The sequence below is a fragment of the Gossypium hirsutum genome, chromosome A03, assembly GCF_007990345.1.
Source record: "Gossypium hirsutum isolate 1008001.06 chromosome A03, Gossypium_hirsutum_v2.1, whole genome shotgun sequence".
Classification (NCBI taxonomy): Eukaryota; Viridiplantae; Streptophyta; class Magnoliopsida; order Malvales; family Malvaceae; genus Gossypium; species Gossypium hirsutum.
Window position 1 is genome coordinate 20,080,433 of NC_053426.1, and position 20,498 is coordinate 20,100,930.

Below are 20,498 nucleotides of genomic sequence, written 5' to 3' on the forward strand. Positions count from 1 at the left end.
AGATCAAGAAAAAAAGAAATCTAACTTGGATCGGGGAAAAGCAAAAATAGTTTATTTACATCGCTCGTCGATATTCAAGGTAAGTTTTTAAGCAATTAAACATCGTTAATTTTGAATGTAACTTAGTTTAATATGCTGATTTGGAATTCATGGATTTATAGTAGAGTTAGCCGAATGTGACAAAGCATAGAAATAACGTATTTGAGTTTAACTCGATGAAGTTATAACATTTGAAAGTCCATATGAACTATATGGAATATCTGAAATGTTCGATATATGAATTGTGTATGAGACAACTTTATAATAATGATATTCGGGCTTTGAGCCTAGCAAGCCTTGTGCTGGTGAATTTAATTGGGCTTGATGCCTAACAGACTTATTGCCAGTGTATAAAATCAGACTTTGAGTCTAGCAGGCCTTTTGCCGGTGTATGATATAGGCTTAGGCCTAGCAGGTTTTATGCCGGTGAAATAGTATAAGTCTATGCCTGAAAGACTTATTGTTGATTTAATAAATGAATATGTTGAACGAGCTAAACTGATCAGGTACATGATAGTTGGACTACCTATTTGAAAACAGGATGAATTGATTTATTGATATGTGATGAAATAGAATACATGAATTTGATGTAGTACATGTGCTAATATGAGAAATAAATTTTATCTTATAATTGTACATGAATGTAATGTTAAACTTTGAGTGATGAACATATGTCTTAAAATATATATATATATGTATATTCTGTTATATATGTCAATGTGATTTCGAAATTTGAGAACATATTGGTGATGTATACTTGTATATTCGGCCAAAGAGAAATTGCCTTATGAAAGTATATGTTATATATGTGTGGAATTTAAAGTTTGAAAATAAAGGTGATTAAAAATGCATAAGTTGATTTATTTAATTGAAATGATTAGTAATTGAAATGTTACTATGCATTAATTTTTTAATTTACTTAAAGCTTACTAAGCTAAGTTAGCTTACTTTGTGTGTATATATTTGTCTTTGTTTTATAGATTTTGGAGATCGTTACATGCTCAGAGATCGTTAGTAAAGTCAATCGCACTATCGTTTATTCTCGCTACTTTTGAAAGTTTTAAAATCAAACTTATGGCATGTATAGGCTGAATGGTGTTTTGAAATGATGATGAACCTTGGTTTTGTACAAAAGCCATGCGAAAATGGCTTATTTAAATGCTTGAATTTGGTTTTGGTATAATGATGGTTTGAGTCCATTTTGGTTATTATGCAATGTGTCAAGGATGAATGATACTTGTGATATCTATTTAAGCGTTGAAGTTGCTTGGTAAATTTGGACGTGTGCGTTGGATTGATTCGGTTATGGTATGCATAGATAAGAGACTATTTAAATTTTTGGTTGTTGTATTGGGTCAAAGTGTTATATGTGATTTGGCATTAAAGGTTGTTTGGCTATGTCCGAGCATGATATAAGTTTGTCTTGATATGTTCATTATATGGTATGGAAGATTCATGTTTTGTATATATAAATATATCTATTAGTAGTTAATGGCTTACTCTTGAGAGGTATAAATTGTAATATGAGTTGGTTTGAAAATTATACAATAATGTATTGTGAATTCGGATATAAGATAAAGGTATATGAGATGGTTATGACTAACTTGTGATTCGAAATTTGCTATTATAAATATTTATGCATATGATGAATTGACTTGATATGTATCTCATCTAAAGGTATACTATGTAATAGATAGGTTATATGTAAAATTGTTTGCGTCTTAGGCAAAGTTTAGATGACCAAATTGATGATAAATAGGTTAGTTCTGTATCTACCTTTTTGGCATGTGAAATGATAGCATTTCAAATCGTTACTTGTGTTATAAAATGGTTAACTATAAATAAATGCTTGAGTATAATTTTAGTTTGTGAATTAAGCTTGATAAGTTTCATTATTAATGTTCAATTATAGTTCATGTTTAATATGGTTAAAATGTATATAAGGTTTATTTGTTTAATGAAACATATTTGACTATATGTGAAGATATGAATGCCGTGTATGCTGATGATTAACTTTTCATGTCTTAGATTTTTATTTGATTTAATTTGTACATATCTCAAAATATGTCTTAAAATGCTTGATGTTTATTAGATATCCGAATTTGACTTGTATTTTTATATTATGTAATGATAAAATTTCGATTAATATTTTTTTGGACATTCGTATATACATATGAATATGACTTGTGTGAATATTTAGAGTTGTGCTTTTGTCCAGTAATGCCTCCAGACCCTAATCCGGTGACGGATATGGGTTAGGTGTGTTACATCCACTTGCTAATCTTCCATAAAAGGATTAGTCCATTAAGGATCTAGTAAACATTATAAACTTGATTGAAAATATAAGCATAAATAATATATCAAGAATAAAGTTTAAGAAGAATCCTGATATGTATTGATAATTGCAAGAACAAAAATCCATTAAGAGTTGATGAATCCACAAATTGAGTTCCATGACAAATGAAAATAAAAGCTAGAATAAAATTACAAATGAAAATAACCTAAGTAAAAAATAAACTAGAAAGAAATTGAAAATAAAACTAAATGAAAGTCGTAACCTAAAACTTGAATTAGAAATTGTTTATGAAGTGTTTAGAGTCATCTATTTATAGGCCTAGGGTTGGTCATCATCCATTTACCTAATTTGGCTGACGTTTTTGCATTAAACTTTTTTGTGTAGACCAAAACACCCTTAGCTCATTAATTCTCCTCACCAAGGCGGTGTTGCGACACCCTCTGGCTTGTATCGCGCGACACTGATGGTAGTTTATGATCTAAGGCTCGATTACAGGGCTGTGTTGTGACACAAAAGGTAGTTTACTCCTTTTAAGTGCCTTTCTCACTATGGTACGACATCGACACTTTGTGTTGCAACATCGCAGCCAGTCTTGTATTCCTATGCCTCCGAAGAATGTCATGCACCCTCTCTGAATACGTTAGCTTACCTTTAGGCCTATTATGGCCCCTAAGGTCATATAAATGGCTTAAATTACACTTTTTCTTATTTATGAACTAAAATTAAAAACTAAGTAAAAGCAAATCAAAATTTCTTTTATACGAGCTCTTCAAGTATGAAAATAATTTTAGTCTACTACAACGAATTGCGGCAGATAAAACTCCCCACACTTAAGTCATTGCTTGTCGTCAGCAAGAAAACATAAAAACGAAAAAAAATAAAAGACAACCCTAGAACAAGTATGATACAAAGATGAGTTTTGGAACATCATAGCTAGGAATAATCATAAATACACGTAATTCTAGCATGATATGTAAATGACATACCATTTTCAACTTTAAGCATATAAGTTCAATACATTACAGAGTATATAAGCAAGAAGGTCCTCAAATATATTGATCCATCAATAAATCATACAGGTAATTTGATTATCCTAGTAGAATATAAACAGTTATTATTGCAATTACTCAATACAATGTCCATTCACGAATACATTTACCTAGGTCACATAGGAAATTTTGGCTTGTAACGTTTTAAGGCTTAAGGTTGGTATGGGATTCAAGAACAAAAAGCATCAAAATAGTTTCAAGTAAGAAATTAGTTTGGCACATCATATTGTCCCCTATTCACCCCATTTAATAAACCATTCCCACTCACCACCTTATTTCTCCTTCTCTCACCTTCCTTATTTCTCCATGTAGGAAGCTAGAACATGATAAAGTAACTACAGTCAGCTCACGAGTTTTTGTGCACTAATGATTGAGTTTTCTAATTTTGTCACTTTTTTTAGTCACTTTTAACTTTTTCAGCATGTCTCACTTGTAATACTTTTTTTAAATTATTTAAGTACTTTTTCTACTTGTTTTGACTTTTTCTAACTTTTTCTTTTATTTTGCACATTTTAGCTAGACCCATAATCACTATATCACATTGCTTCTTCCTATTTCACTCTAATTTTACAAAACCACCGTTATGTCTCTACCTATCCCTTAATACGTAGGGCTCGACGTCTAAGTTCGTGCAATTCAAAGACTAAAGAAAAAGGGTAAGTAGAAATTTGCATTTCAATTTCGGGTTTTGTATGGAGTTCATCAAAAAGGGTTTTCTGACTCAAATATGGGTAATAAAGATTGATGAATAAGGTTGGCTTTTTGGCTCTGGGTTATACTAAACAATGCCTTAGGTCATCCCTAAGTATCTCAATATTCACAAATTTAATCAATCAAGCAATCACAATATTAACCATTTATCATTTATTCTAGCATACTCGTTTCCCTATATTTTCTTTGTCATTTGGTATATTCAATTACTTAATGCCTATTTACAGTGTAATATATAGAACTTAGTACTCTAATAATTGAAAATTTAAAGTCATTCACTATCATGTCAGATTTTCAGTAAATACAATCAACCTATATACATGCTCCTAACCAATCACTTATAACTATACAAGCTCAAGAACACTTTGGACAAGAAGAAAAAAAATATAAAAATTAAACTTACTATGTTACCCCCACACACTTTAGATAGCACATTGTCCCTAATTTGCAATCCTCAAATATATGAGAAATGAAGTTACCCAATTGATCGTGACATTGTCAAAATCTTATGGTGAGTTTCTCCTTCTTTTCTCGTTTAAAGATCGTAAATGTAGTGCTTTCTTCATGTAGGGTTCTTGCATAGAAAATTAAAAAATATATATATATCTACTAATATTAGTCTACTCCTAATCTAAAAATAAAAATTCAAATCATGTAATTAATTTAAATCTCAAGAAATCGTCTATAATCATCAAAATGGGGCGATTTTCCCCCTCAATTGTAGCTTTTCCTTTGCCCGAGACATGGCCCCGAGAGGAGCCTCCACCCAACGAATGTCATGTCAAGTTGGGCTATAGCTGTTCTGTACTTAAAGAGATCTTAGAAAATTAATTTAGTTATATGTTTTTAGTTTAAATTTTTAGTTCATAGATAATAAAATGAGCAATTTTGACTATTTATATGATCGTGTGGGCCAAGAGAGGCCTAAAGGTAGACTTACCTATTCAGTGAGTATGTAGAACACTATTCGGAGGCACGAAGACAGTAAACTACTAGTGATGTTGCAACATAGAGCTTCAATGTCACAACACAATGAACAAAGTAATCAAATGGAGCAAACTGCCTTCGGTATCATGACACAGCCAGAAGGTGCCACGACACAACCCTAAAGACACACGCAAGACTAGTAATCTGCCATCAGTTTCACGACACAGATGTGATGAGGCCAATTAATGAACCAAGGGTGATTTCATCCACATAACAACTTCTAACGGGAAATATTTAGCCAAATTAGGTCGAGGACCGATGACCAACCCTAGGCCTATAAATAGGATTGCTTTACTTAGTTTGTGGACAATTTTTTTCACTTAGTTTTAATTTTCCATTGATTTTTTAGTTTTATTTATATTTTTAATTTAGGTTTCTTTTCAGTTGTAATCATATTTAAGTTCTTATTTCATTATTCGCGGGGTTCAACTTGTGGATTTATCAAGCTATTTGACAGTTTATCGTTTGCATGCTATAAATTCATATCAGGATTTTTCTTAACTCTTTTCTTGACCTATTCTTAATGCTTATCTTTTTTGTCATGTTTATGATGTTTGTTAAATCCATGGGGAACTAATTTGGTAATGGGAGATTAATAAGTGGACGTGAGATTAATTAGCTTCTATGTAGGGTTTCTTAGTGGATCAGCTGGTTGGGATAGGAAAAACTTAAAACCCTAGGCTAGATGACCCTAGGAAGTCATATAGGTGGGAATGAACCTAAAGTTGGTACTGCCCATCGATAAAAACCTGATCCCAACGCTGTCTGGACTGTGAGGTCAAGATAAATAGTTCTTGCCAACTTATTAGGTTAGTGAAAGACCGAGAGGCCCTTCTAGGTTAATGACTAGTTGATTGGATAGAACACAAAATAGGATTTGATTATGAACACTGAAGTGAGCTAGTTTTCTGTCTTTAGATCTGATAAAATCCACAAATTGTTTTCCTAAATTGTTTTTATGTTCTTTCATTATTTTAATAAATTATTATTTTCCATCACCTTAGGAGTAATTGTAATATGGTTTAATTAAATTACTAATTATACCTATTAGCGTAGAATTTAAGATTAGTTTAGTCTTGTCTCTCCTAAGAATGATCCTCAGAGTACTTTCATACTTCGTTTTTACCTATATTACAACTTGACTTGTATACTTGCGGAAACTACCTAACACTTGTCTTTTGGTTGCAGTATCCACACTGTTAGAATTAAGTGACCCGAATTCTTATTTAAATAAAATACGATGGAAAATAAAATAAAAGTAAAATCCATATAGAGCTAGACTTCTTTTATTTTATTTTAGAATAAGGTTTTTTAAACCTTATTAAACTTCATCTATTTTATATTGATTAGGATAAGGTGTTTCAATCCTACTAGAATATGGCTTTACAAGCCTATAAATAGACATAGTCTATTCCTCTTGTATTGATTCAAATTTTCGACATAGTGAATTTTCTTCTCCTCTGCCCGTGGTTTTTTTCCTGAAAGGGTTTCCACGTAAAATTTGTGTGTTATTTTATTTTATTTTTCACAAATTGGTATCCAAGCCTCTGGGTTGTTCATCTCAATCACAGTAATGGCATCTTTGAAGTATGAAATTTCACTATTAGATCGCAATACCAGATTTGCATTGTGGCAGATTAAGATGCAAGCAGTTCTTGCGCAAATGGATCTAGAGGATGCCCTGCTAGGGATAGATAAGATGCCTTAGACATTAACAGATGAAGAGAAGAAGCGTAAGGATCGAAAGGCGTTAACACAATGACATCTGCATTTGTCCAACAAAATTTTGCAGGATGTGATGAAAGAGAAGACTGCCGCTGCATTATGGAAGAGGCTAGAACAAATATGTATTAGAAAACTCTAACAAGCAAGTTGCATATGAAGCAGCTTCTTTATGCTCATCGTTTGGAGGAAGGTGCGTCTGTACACGAACACTTAACAGTGTTTAAAGAAATTCTCTCAAACTTGGAGGCCATAGAGGTTCAGTATGATAAGGAAGATCTAGGGTTGATTCTACTTTGTTCGTTGCCCCCGTCTTATTCCACCTTTAGAGACACGATTTTATATAGCTGCGAGTCTCTCACAGTTGATGAGGTTTATGATTCTTTAACCTCGTATGATAAGATGAAGCATCTTGTAGTTAAACCCGACTCTCAGGGAGAGGGTCTCATTGTTCGTGGGAGACAAGATCGGAATGCTGATGATGATCGTGGTAGAACACAGGAATGGAATATTCGTGGTAAATCTAAAGGTAAATCTAAGGTTTATGATTCTTAAAATTTGTAGCTTATGTATGTAGTATATCATACACACTTCAACAAAATGGTGCCACAAAAAGGCATAATTAAACTTTAATGGATATGTTTACAAGTATGATGAGCAACTATTCATTACACATGACGTTTTGGATGCATGCACTCAAAACTATTGTATACCTATTGAATAGGGTTCTTAATAAGACAGTTCCTAAAATTTGTTCGAGTTGTAGATTAGAAGGAAACCTAGCTTAAGACACCTACATTTTAGGGTTGCAAAGGAAAATTATGAATATATAATCCACATAAAAGAAAATTAGATTATCATATGGCAAATTAATATTTTATTGGTTATCTAAAGAAATCTAAATGATATAGGTTTTATATTCCAAATCATAGTTTAAAAATTATAGAAACATGTGATTTTAGATTCTTTAAGAATCATAAAGTTGATGGGAGTACTTCAAAACAAGTAGTGGATGTATAATAAATTATAGCAGAATTTTCTACACCTATAAATTTTCCTTTATCTAGAACTAGTCAAATGCTTTTCTAGCAATTAATGAATATCCTAATAATAATGTACAACATTTACATGATGAAACACCTTATAAAAAACTAAATCATAGAAGCCTTGTAAAACTGAACCACAATTAATGACATTAAGATGATCTTAAAAAGAGAGAAAATCAATCATTCATGATGATTATGTGGTTTATTTATATGAGTTAGATTTTGATATTGGAGTCGATAAAGATTTGATATTGTTTTCATAAGGCTTAAAAAGTAATGAATATGATAAATAGTTTGATGTCATGAAAGATAAGATGAAATCTATGGAACAAAACAAAGTTCTTGAAATTGCCAAATTTCCAAAAAAAAATTCAAAATATGCTAGATGTAAATGGACTTTTTAAAAATAAAGCATGACTCAAATTGCCATATCCGATGATAAAAAACTAGGCTTATTGCCAAAGGTTATACTTAGAAGGATGGTATTGATTATAAAGACTCCTTAGGAATTAATATGGCATTGGTGACTCTTATGATTTAGAGTTACACAAAATGGAAATACTGAGGAAGAAGTTTATATGGACCAACATGAAGGTGTCTCAATTAATGGAAAAGATCATATGGTGTGTAAACTTGAAAAGTCTATATATGGGTTTAAGCAAGCTTCAAGAAACTAGTACATCAAATTCAACAATACTATAAAATCCTTTGGTTTTCAATAAAATATTGTTGATCAATGTATATATCAAGAGCTTAGTGGAAGTAAGTTCATATTCTTAGTTCTATATGTTGGCAATATTTTACTTGCTAAAAACGATTTAGTTATATTGAGTCAGGTGAAAGTCTTTCTCTCGAATAACTTTGAAACGAAAGATATGAGAGAGACATTCTATGTCAAAGAGATTGAAATATTATCTATATTGAAAGAGTTTTAGAGAGATTTAATATGTATAATTGTTCAACATTGATTATTTCTTTATAAAAAGGGGAAATATTTAATCTTATGCAATGTCCAAAGAAAGATGTGAAATAGAAAGGAATGAAATCAATTCCTAATGCTTCTATTGTAGGCAATGTATGTCCAGACTTGTAGAAGACCCAATATTAGCTTTGTAGTTGCGATGCTTGGTAGATATAAAAAAAAATCTTAGAATTGATATGGGAAGACAATAAAAAAATATGTTTTATGGTACCTACGAGGGACAAAAATTATATGCTCATGTATAGGACATTTGATTAGTTGAAAGTGTCACAACTGAATATCCCAAATACCCGAACTCAAGAAGGCGTCTGACAGCTAATTGAATATTAATGGAAAGTTAAGGTCACTAGACAGAAATTTAGAGACTTTGTGGCTGGTTAGGAGGAAGTTAAGATTTTGGTTGTAGTCATAAATAATCATAGCTACTATTACCCTTATAAAATAATGAAATTTATAAAGTGAAAGAGAATATAAACAAATATTAGGTTCAATAATAAAGTACATTATTTTTAACTCTAACATTAAAGATAAATTTGACTCAATTTTATATATATTATTTTTATGTTATATAAAGAAATGTAAATATAAAAATATTTTTTAATATCCATAACTTAGAATTTAGTAAAAAATAATAAAATATAACGTGGGTTTGCATTTTTTAAGAAAAAAATAATAGGAGCAAATTGAATTATACTCATTTTTACAAATATTAACAAATTTAAATAAATATAATATTTTTATTTCATGCTAAATTTTGACAATTTTGTATAATTTTTTTTTTGGTATTTGAAAATTTTGTATAATTTTTTTTTGATACTCTTCATATTTGTTTTACAATTTATATTAGAAATTCGTGATTGTCCTCTTTAATAATATGTTTTCAGAGTTCAACAATTTTAATATATTTTTTATGGTATTTGAAAATTTTGTATAATATAAAAGGATTATGATAAACATAAATTCTTAACTACAACTTTATTAAAGATGGGTATAATTTTCTTTCTTTTCATTGAATTTGTTTAGGTTGACAATTTTGTATAATATACAAGTATTATGATAAATATCAACTCTTAACTACAACTTTATAAAAAATGGGTAGAATTTTCTTTTCTTTTCATTAATTTTGTTTAGGTAGGGATGCTTGTGAAAAGTCAGACTTTTAGATATCCCTAACTAATACTATTAAATTTATACTCACTTAAATACCTAATCTATTGCATGCCTACATATACTTTATTTATTTTCAAATTAAATGAAGCATAAATACATCTTATTTCTTCAAAATTATGTGCCAAAAAAAACTCTAGTGAGTATAAATTATTATTTGATAGAGAAGTGAATAAATTGTTAAATTCATATAATACAAAGAAAAAAATAATATTAACATGATATGAATAAATAAATTTTTTAAAATTTATATAATAGGAATTGTTAATTGAAATTTATGTAAATATAAAAAAATTAAATAATATTACAATACAAAAAGGTAACGTGATTATGTTTGCTATATTTTCTATTATTTATATGAATATAAATATAAAATAAATTCTTGAAATATGAAAAAAATTATGAATACTGTCAGCACTATGATACAAAAAGGGTGGAAATAAGGAGGATACTGTAATGACAAGGAGATCGGTTCACCCATGTCAGGTGGAGAGCCGGAGATAAGAGGATAAGGAGAGGACAGGTAAACTATTGCTAGGTGAGGTTCTTAGGTTTGTTGAAGGGGAAATGATCTTTTCTTCATCATGCCTAAGTTATAAATATGGCGAAGGTCCCTATGCTTGGTAGTCCCACGACACTGACATTATGGGTGGTGGCCTACTAGTATGCTCGACTAGATGGCAGGTCCCTTATGTGCTTATTTTTTTTCAAGCAAGGTACGATCTTACATTCTCTTTATTGAAGTAGTACGAGGTTGTTACATTTCAGTGGTCCTTTAGGGGTTCTCTCTTGGGGATAAGAGCAAACCCACTAAAAAGCAAGTAGCCTAATGGAGGATCCACTATTTAGCGAGTAGTCTAATAGAGGATGAATCATGTGAGTGGTTGGTCCTAGGCGGCGCAAGGCGGAGGGCTATCCGTGGGTACTTCTCAAGTAGTTTCTTATGATGCCACATGTCTAAGTTAGGTAGGGGTAAAACAAATACAATATGTATTATGTCTTTTTTTAAAGAATATGTATCATTTCATTATTTTTATTCTTACTGAAAATATATTATTCTCGTAGGAAATGATGCAGAGCACAATGGCTAAAGTATGCTCTAGGTCCTTGATTTTTAATACATTTGAAATCTAATCTTCTTATTTTTATTTCAAAAAATTTATTCTATTTACTTTTTGAATTAAAAAATGCAATTCTAATTGTTAGCTCATCAATTTTTTTAAGAAAACATAGGTATAAATTAATCAAAACGAAAAGAAAACAAACAGGACAATCACATCGACACCTTGGACCAACTACTCCAAGCCAGCAGGCTTACACCATACACCTATTCCTATGTCCAATAGCACCAACACTGTCATCCGATGAAATACGAAACTATAAAATATTTGAAATACAACTAGGAATAACATTAGAAATATTTTAGTTTACACTTAATAGGGGTACCCTAGCAATATTAGCCACCCAATTTGCATTTCTACTTGTCTACTTAAAAGACAACGAATGAAAACAATTTCTAGACTCAAGATAATCTATAATCATCAATCCTAACTTAGATTCATTCTCACAAAAAAGTATTCAAAGCATCCACTACATGTAAGCAACTAGACTCTAAAATTACATCTTTGACTCCCTTGGCCTTAATCCACGAAAAGGCCTCACGCACCGTTAATGTAACGCCCTAAAATTTATATTTTTGGTTCTATTAAAATTTGACACAAGTGTGTATATGCTTCAGTGGTTAAATGTTCTGGGTACGTGTGAGAGGTTCCAAGTTCAAGCTCTAGCTTGGGCAAAATTTTGCTTTTAAATGAATAAACCCCTATCTCTAGTCAGTAGGCTCATAAATAAATGTTGATAAAATATATCAGAATGGGCCTGCTAGTTTATTGCTTAAGTGGAGTGTTAAGTACCTAGAGGTTTGGAGTTTGAATCCCCGTGTGAATAAATGATTTATTTTGCTGCTTGTGTTATGTGAGTGTTTGAGTAGAATGGGATTCTGAGTAGTGGAATGAGTGGGGAGTCAGGTGGAGCGTTTTTAGGAGTAAATTGGGGGAATAGGGTAGTTATCGGGATTTGATTGTATTTTTCCCCATTATCAAAATTCTGTTTCTTTTTCTTCAAAAAGGTCTGTGCCGATTTTCTCCTCTTGTTCTTCCTTGCTGCCGTTTTCGCCTTTCTTTTGCTGCCGAAATTCTTGTTTTTCTCACCTCTCTTCTTTCCAAATTCTTTCCCACTCAGTTTCGTGTCGTTCCTCCTTTGGTTGTGATCGTTTGGAAAGCGTTAGTTAAATAAATTTGTTCTCTAATAAACTGTTATTGACTATACGTTGACAAGTATCGTTGGTTATGCCATTTAGGAGAGGGTTTAAGGGCTCGTAATCACTCAGTGGAGTGTTAGTTTTTGTGGAAACTGTCGTTCTTCGACTGAAGGTAAGGATTGGTCACTTTTTGGATAAAAACCTCAGTTTGATTTTGATTTTATATCACTATATAATCAATTAAATTAGTGTTATTTGTTGAACTATAGGTTCTAGAGTGCTAGGGGACGTTTTAGCATCAAACGATACTAGGTGTGTACCCGAAACACTGAAAAGGGGGATCAATGAAAATTCAAAATAGTATTCTGTCGACGCCACACGGGCGTGTGGTCGCTGGTGTGGTAGGTCATGTGACGGAACACGGGTGTATGATCGATGAGCCCGTGCGTGCATGACACGACCGTCTGATGGCCAGGTGGGCCGTGTGTGACACACGGGCTCGACTAATTTGGGTCGTGTGGGCCACACAGGCATGTGGGCCCACACGAATGTACCACACGAGCATGTGGAATTCTGGGCCAAGGCCAATTTGGGCAGTGTGAGCGCAATTTACTGATTTGTTTGCTAAGGTTGTATGGGTCGCTCGAGTCGACTGTGAACCTATTGTGGGGTCGATAAGTAATGCTTTGATCCCTAATTGACTAAATGATATATGTATGACTGTTTACTGAGCATGATTAGAATATTGTACTCATTATATGCATGACACTATGTAATAGCATGCCATGACAATATGTTACAGTGCATGGGGATGGGAAAATATACGTGGAGGAAGTGTACTAAAAGGCTTTAAGCCTAATATACTAGCAGCTCAGCTGCAAATTGCTATCTAGTGCCGCTTCTGGTACTATTTTGGAGTGTAGGGATGGGTGGGTTGATTATATCCCCACATAGAGTGTAGGGTAGGACGGAGATAGTGTGTAGAGGCTAGCTGGGCAGGACTAGTTTACTGCATAATCTGTTACTGTACTGATTACTGATATTGTAATGGGCCAAGGCCTAAGTGCATGGCTGCTTATGTATTTAGATGGGCTAAAGTCTTAACTGATACTGTCACTAATACTGAAAAGGGCTTAGGCCCAAACTGAGTTTATTTTATATACTGTTTACGTAAACTCACCCCTTCTGCTTAACCTGTGCAGGTAATCCCTAGACTTGATGAATCGGTGCAACGGAGGATTTGGAGGGGGCCACACGAACCTAAACTTTCACTTCAACTTTGGGTATTTAATTTTTAATTATACTCTGGGGTAATTTTTGATGTAAATTGAAGACTTTCTGAGACTTTTACTTAATTTGGGATATTATTTATTTTTATGGATTTATCACTGCTAAGATGTTTAAAATAACTCGGCTTTCAAAAAGGAAAAGTTTTCTCTAAACACGCGATTTACTCAAAACGACTTTTAAAAGCTTCCGCCACGAAATGTGTAAAAATGAATGACTAGATAAGTAATGATTTTGGGGTTAACAAGTTTAAAAAATGGAAAATTATTTTATCGTAACAACTTAGTTTCAAACGCTATCATGTGACATCGCCAGATTCGGCCATAACGTCTAGGCCGGGTTTAGGGTGCTAAATTTAATGGTATCAAAGCCAGGTTACAAAACTCAGTTGTAGATTTGGATTTTAAAAAGAAAAACTTATTTTTAACTAATTTTTAAATACTGGAATATTTCTACTAAACGTGTGGTACATTGAGTCTCCAGCGCCGATTCTGTAAGTTCTCTATAGCTGTTATATGTTTTGATTGAAACTACTATAGGTAGTATATACTGAGACTATTATAGATGGACTGTACTGAAAACACTCAAAATAGTGTATACTAAGACTATAACTAAACTGATAGACACTACGTTGTAAGAAAACGAACTTCGAATTACTGATATTGTTCTGTATAAAACCTTTTTTAAACAATTACAAAAAGTATAAACTGATGTATAAAACTGTTAAATTCAGATAAACGCAATTCAATAATGAGCATTCGAGGTACTCGCGGACGAGGTATTAGAGGCTGTGGTAGAGGCCTTAGAGGGGCTCGAGCTGAGTCATCTTCAGTGGGTGAAATGCCAAATTTAGACACCAGTGTCACCGATTACAGAAACTGGGTCTGGGTCAGGGTCTCATGATCGAGTGGCTGGGGACAACGCATTGTCCCAGGCCATGTTGAGGATTTTGGAGAGGGTCGTTGTGCCCAATACTGGAGTTGGAGTTTAAGGTTCGGTTACGGAACGGCTCCGGTCTAATGAAGAAGAGATATTTAGAGGTGTCATTAGGGTCACCCCTAATGTGGCTGAATACTGTATTGAGGCCACAGAGAGGATCATGGAAGATCTGGACTGCATCCCCGAGCAGAAACAAAAGGGTGCAGTGTCACTATTGAGAGATGAGGCTTACCAGCGGTGGCTTACGGTTATAGAGGGCACTTAGCCCGATCGACAATCCTGGGAGTTCTTCAAGACCGCCTTCCAAGGGAAGTATGTGGGTGCCAGTTATGTAGATGCCCGTAGGAGAGAGTTCTTGAGTTTGACAGTGTGATAGATAAGTGGCCGAGTATGAGGCCGAATTTCTGCGACTGAGCTGCTATGCTCGAGGTATGGTGGTGACTGAGTATGAGCGATGTGTTCACTTCGAGGATGGACTCAGAGATAATCTGAGGGTTCTGATAGCTCAACAAAGAGAGTGAGATTTTGCTGTGCTGGTTGATAAAGCGAAGATCGCCGAAAAAGTGAAGCACGTAGAGTGCCATAACAGAGAAAGAGGTAGGAATAAGAGAGAATCAGAGCCCTTGAGTTCTATTCAGAGGCTTAAGAAAAAGGCCAGAGTTGATGGGTAGATCAGAGTTGGGGCTCCTATATGTGCTACTGGACAGCTGCCTTGTACTAACTGTGGTAGAAGCCATTAGGGCGAGTGTTGGACAAGAACTGGGGCTTGTTTGAGGTGCGGTTCATTAGAGCACCGTATTAAGGATTGTCCACAGAGGTCCGATCAGATGCAAGCCCTGGGTACTGGTACTGCACCACCTCCGAGAATAGTTCGGCAGCCACCGAGAGGCTATGGTCAGGCCAGAGGTGGTAATGGATTGGGCCGTTGTCAGAGAGCACCGGGCAGAGGTGCAGGTCAAGCTGAGGTAAGGCAGCTAGCTCTAGTTTATGCTGCTCGTCGTCGTGAGGAGGCAGATGCTCTGGATGTCATCACGGGTATGTTTCTTATTTATGATGTACCATATACTTCATTGATAGATATAGGATCCACTCACTTTTATATAGCCTATACTGTGTCTAGAGTTTGGGTATCTTGGTTGGGAGCACTATAAGTGAGGTGACTGTACTGAGTCCGTTGGGGCAATCAGTAAGGGTAAATAAACTGTTTAGGGATGTCCCTCTAGAGGTTCAAGGGACTATCTTTCTCGTTGATCTGATGAAACTTCCTTTTGGAGAGTTCAGTTTAATACTAGGAATGGACTGGCTGGTTAAACACTGAATGAGCTTGGATTGGGCCACTAAATAGGTTGTACTGAGAACTAAGGAGGACAACGAGGTAGTTGTAATCGAGGAATGTCGGAATTACTTATCGAATGTGATTTCTGCATTAAGGGCCAAAAAGTTGGTTCGTAAGGGGTGTGAAGTGTTTTTGGCCTACATTAGTGTTTCAGATTCTGGGGATGCTTCAGTTAATGATATCAAAATGGTTAAGGACTTTTCGAACATTTTTCTGAAAGATTTATCAGGGCTATCTCCAAATCGCGACGTAGAGTTTGGGATCGAGCTTCTTCCCGGTACAGCTCTGGTGTCCATCGCTCCCTATAGAATGGCACCGAAGGAGCTTGTAGAGCTTAAGGCTCAAATTCAAGAGTTACTGGATCGAAGATTCATTCATCCTAGTGTGTCTCCATGGGGAACACCAGTGCTGTTTGTGAAAAAGAAAGATGGATCCATGCGTATGTGTATCGACTACTGGCAACTGAATAAGCTAACCATAAAGAATAAGTACCCCTACGGAGGATAGACGATCTGTTTAGTCAATTCTGAGGTGCTTCAGTTTTCTCTAAGATTGATCTCTGATCAAGGTATCACCAGTTAAGAGTTAAGTAGGCTGATGTGCATAAGACGGTGTTTAAGACTCGTTATGGACTTTACAAGTTCCTGGTAATACCATTTGGACTGATGAATGCTCCAGTAACTTTTATGGATCTGATGAACCGAGCGTTCCAACCTTAGCTGTATCAGTTAGTGGTGGTATTTATTGATGACCTACTGGTTTATTCGAAGACTAAGGATGAGCATGATGAACACCTCAAAGTGGTTCTACAGATTCTGCGAGAGGAACAACTGTATGCCAAATTCAATAAATGTGAGTTTTGGTTATGTGAAGTAATATTTCTGGGACATGTGCGTTCAGCTGAGGAGATTAGAGTTGACCCTTGAAAGATTGAGGCTATCTTGGATTAGAAGCAACCTAAAACTGTATCTGAGATCCGCAATTTTTTGGGATTGACAGGGTATTACCAACGATTTGTAGAGGGGTTTTCACTGATTGCAGCACCTTTAACTAAGTTGCTACGCAAGGGTGTGCCTTTCAACTGGACTGATGTGCAGCAAGAGAGCTTTGAGAAGCTCAAGATTGTATTGACTGAAGCGCCTATTTTGGTATAGCCAGAGTCTGGAAAAGAGTTCATTGTCTACAGCAATGCATCACATGTTGGTTTAGGATGTGTGTTGATACAAGAGGGTAAGACGGTAGCTTATGCGTCTCGTCGGCTTAAGACTCATGAGGCTAATTATTCGACACACGACTTGGAGTTGGCCACAGAGGTTTTCGAACTTAAAATTTGGAGGCATTGCCTATATGGTTAAAAGCGTATCATCTATACGAATCACAAGAGCCTTAAGTATCTCGTCACTCAGAAGAAATTAAATCTTAGGCAACGTAGATGGACTGAGCTGCTTAAGGACTATGATTGTACGATCAAAAACCATTCGAGTAAGGCCAATGTAGTGTCTGATGCACTGAGCTGTTGAGCCATAACTGATTTGAGGGCGATGTTTGCTTGCCTCAGTTTATTTGAGAATGGCAGTTTGTTGCCCGAGCTTCAAGTTAAATCAATGTGGATGGATAAGATTAATGATAAATAGATGGAGGACAAGTTGTTAGGTCTTCGCTTTCGGCATGTTGAAAGTAGGGATACTGTGGATTTTGGACTAAATAATGAAGGAGTACTCTGTTTTCGTGGAAGAATTTGTGCTCCAAAAGATATCGAGTTTAGGTAGTCTATATTACAAGAGGCGCATAATAGCCCGTATGCTACGCATCCTGGTGGAAATAAGATGTACCGGGGCCTTCGTGAGTTATATTTGTGGCTAGGTCTTAAGCGTGAGGCTACAGAATTTATGTTAAATGTCTGACATGTCAGCAGGTTAAGGCTGAGCATCAGTTGCCTTCAGGGTTGCTTCAGCCAGTTAAGATTCCACTTTGGATGTAGGAGCGAGTGATTATGGACTTCGTTTGTGGGTTGCCCCTAACACCTACTAAGAAGGATTCAGTATGGGTCATCATGGATCGATTGACCAAGTCTGCCCATTTCATACCTGTTTGCACTGACTACTCTCTGCAAAAGCTGGCTAAATTGTATGTGTCTGAGATAGTGAGACTGCATAGGGTATCAATTTCAATCATCTTTGACAGGGATCCTCGTTTCACATTTCAGTTCTGGAAGAAACTTCATGAAGCTCTGGGTACTAGATTGTATTTCAGTACTACTTTCCATCCTCAGACAGATGGTCAGTCAAAGAAGGTGATTTAGATACTGGAGGACATGTTAAAGAGTTGCGTGATTGATTTCTGTGGCAGTTGGGAGGAGTTTTTGTCGTTAGCAGAGTTTGCTTATAACAACAGTAATCATTCTAGTATACAAACGGCACCTTACGAGGCTCTGTATGGTCGTAAGTGTCATACTCCTTCAAGTTGGATGAAGTTGGGCAAGCGGCGTGTTCTGGGCCCTGAGCTAGTTTCTGAGACTGAGGATAAGGTTCGACTGATTAGGGGCCGTCTAAAGGAAGCTTTTGACAGGCAGAAGTCTTATGTTGATCTGAAAAGGTGAGAGATTGAGTATTCTGTGGGGGACTTCGTGTTTCTGTAGGTCTCGCCTTGGAAGAAGGTTCTTAGGTTTGGTCGCAAGGCCAAGCTGAGCCCTAGATTTATTGGGTCTTACCGCATTCTGAGATGAGTGAGACCAGTTGCTTACCAGTTGGAGCTATTTCCAGAGTTGGATCGGATTCACGACGTGTTCCACGTCTCTATGTTAAGGCGTTACCACTCTGATCCCACACATGTTGTGCCAGTTGAGGAGAATGAGGATAGGCCAGATCTGACTTTCGAGGAGGAGCCAGTGCAGATATTGGATAGGAATGTAAAGGTTCTGAAGGAGAAATCGATTCAACTGGTTAAGGTTCTCTGACGTGATCATAGCACTGGGGAGGCCACGTGGGAGCTTGAGGATGCGATGCGTCAGCAAAACCCTTACCTATTCTGATCAGGTAAATTTCGAGGCCGAAATTTTATTTTAAGGGGGTAGAGTTGTAACGCCCCAAAATTTATATTTTTGGTTCTGTTAAAATTTGACACAAGTGTGTATCTACTTCATTGGTTACGTGTTCTGGGTATGTGTGAGAGGCCCCACGTTCAAGCTCTAGCTTGGGAAAAATTTTTCTTTTAAATCAATAAACCCCTATCTCTAGTCAGTAGACTTATAAATAAATATTGATAAAATATATCAGAATGGGCCTGCTAGTCTAGTGGTTAAGTGGAATGTTAAGTGCCTGGAAATCTGGAGTTCGAATCCCCGTGTGAATAACGGATTTATTTTGCTGCTTGTGTTGTGTGAGTGTTTGAGTAGAATGGGATTTTGAGTAGTGGAATGAGTGAGGAGTCATGTGGAGCACTTTTAGGAGTGAATTAGGGGATTGGGGTAGTTATCGGGATTTGATTGTATTTTCTCCCATTACCGAAATTCTATTTCTTTTTCTCCAAAAAGGTCTCTACCGATTTTCTCCTCTTGTTCTTCCTTGCTGCCGTTTTCGCCTTTATTTTGCTACCGAAATTCTTGTTTTTCTCACCTCTCTTCTTTCCAAATTCTTTCTCACTCAGTTTCGTGCCGTTCCTCCTTTGGCTGCGATCATTTGGTAAGCGTTAGTTAAGTAAATTTGTTCTCTGATAAACTATTATTAACTGTTCATTGACAAGTTTTGTTGGTTATGCCATTTAGGAGAGGGTTTAAGGGCTCGTAACCACTCAGCGGAGTGTTAGTTTTTGTGGGAACTGTTGTTCTTCGACTGGAGACAAGGATTGTCACTTTTTGGATAAAAACATGGGTTCGAGTTCGATTTTAGATCGCTATATAATTGATTAAATTAATGTTATTTGTTCAATTATAAGTTCTAGAGTGCTCGGGGGACGTTTTAGCATTAAACGATGCCAGATATGTACTCGAAACACTAAAAATAGGGATCGATGAAAAGCTAAAAAGTATTCTATCGATGCCACAAAAGCTTGTGGTTGCTCGTGTGGTAGGCCATGTGACAGAACACGGGCGTGTGGTCGACGAGTCAGGTCGTGTGCGTATGACATGGCCGTGTGATGGCCAAGTAGGCCGTGTGTAACACACGGGCTCGACTAATTTAGGCCACGGGCGTGTGGAATTCTATGCCATGCTGTGTGATCCAACGGCTAAGGCTAATTTGGGCAGTGTAGGCCACACGAGCATGTGGGCCCACACGGGCAGATCACATGGGCGTGTGAGCCTAATTTACTGATTTGTTTGCTAAGGTTGCATGGGTCGCTCGGGTCGATTGTGAACCTACTGTGGGGTCGGTAAGCAATGTTTTGATCCCTAATTGACTGAATGATATATGTATGACTGTTTACTGAGCATGATTAGAATACTGTATTAATTATATGCATGACGCTATGTGATAGCATGCCATGACTGTATGTTGCATTGCATGGGGATGGGATGATATATGTGGAGGAAGTGTACTGAAAGGCTTTAAGCCTAATATACTGGTAGCTCAGCTGAAAATTATTTTCTAGCGCCGCTTCCGGTACTATTGGAGTGTAGGGATGGGTGGCTTGATTATATTCCTACATAGAGTGTAGGGTTGGACGAAGATGGTGTGTAGA

General features: G+C 35.7%; 1 protein-coding gene across 1 annotated transcript; it reads left to right on the forward strand.

Annotated features, from left to right (window-relative positions):
* The first annotated feature begins 14,296 nt into the window (after positions 1-14,296).
* Positions 14,297-18,777, forward strand: LOC107887831 (uncharacterized). Its single transcript, XM_041094340.1, has 10 exons — positions 14,297-14,434; positions 15,226-15,612; positions 15,831-16,109; positions 16,541-16,673; positions 16,821-16,969; positions 17,456-17,586; positions 18,006-18,065; positions 18,171-18,416; positions 18,460-18,485; positions 18,584-18,777. The coding sequence occupies exons 1-10, from the start codon at positions 14,297-14,299 to the stop codon at positions 18,775-18,777; spliced, it is 1,743 nt and encodes a 580-aa protein (XP_040950274.1).
* The last annotated feature ends 1,721 nt before the right edge of the window (positions 18,778-20,498 follow it).

What these genes read in the sequence shown, in the direction of transcription:
- LOC107887831 (XM_041094340.1), top strand. Translation starts at nt 14,297, where the DNA reads ATGAGCATTCGAGGTACTCGCGGACGAGGTATTAGAGGCTGTGGTAGA. An exon ending in TTCTTCCCGGTACAGCTCTG is followed by an intron (nt 16,110 to 16,540) that starts GTGTCCATCGCT and finishes TTCCAACCTTAG; the next exon opens with CTGTATCAGTTAGTGGTGGT. An exon ending in TGACTGAAGCGCCTATTTTG is followed by an intron (nt 16,970 to 17,455) that starts GTATAGCCAGAG and finishes AATGATAAATAG; the next exon opens with ATGGAGGACAAGTTGTTAGG.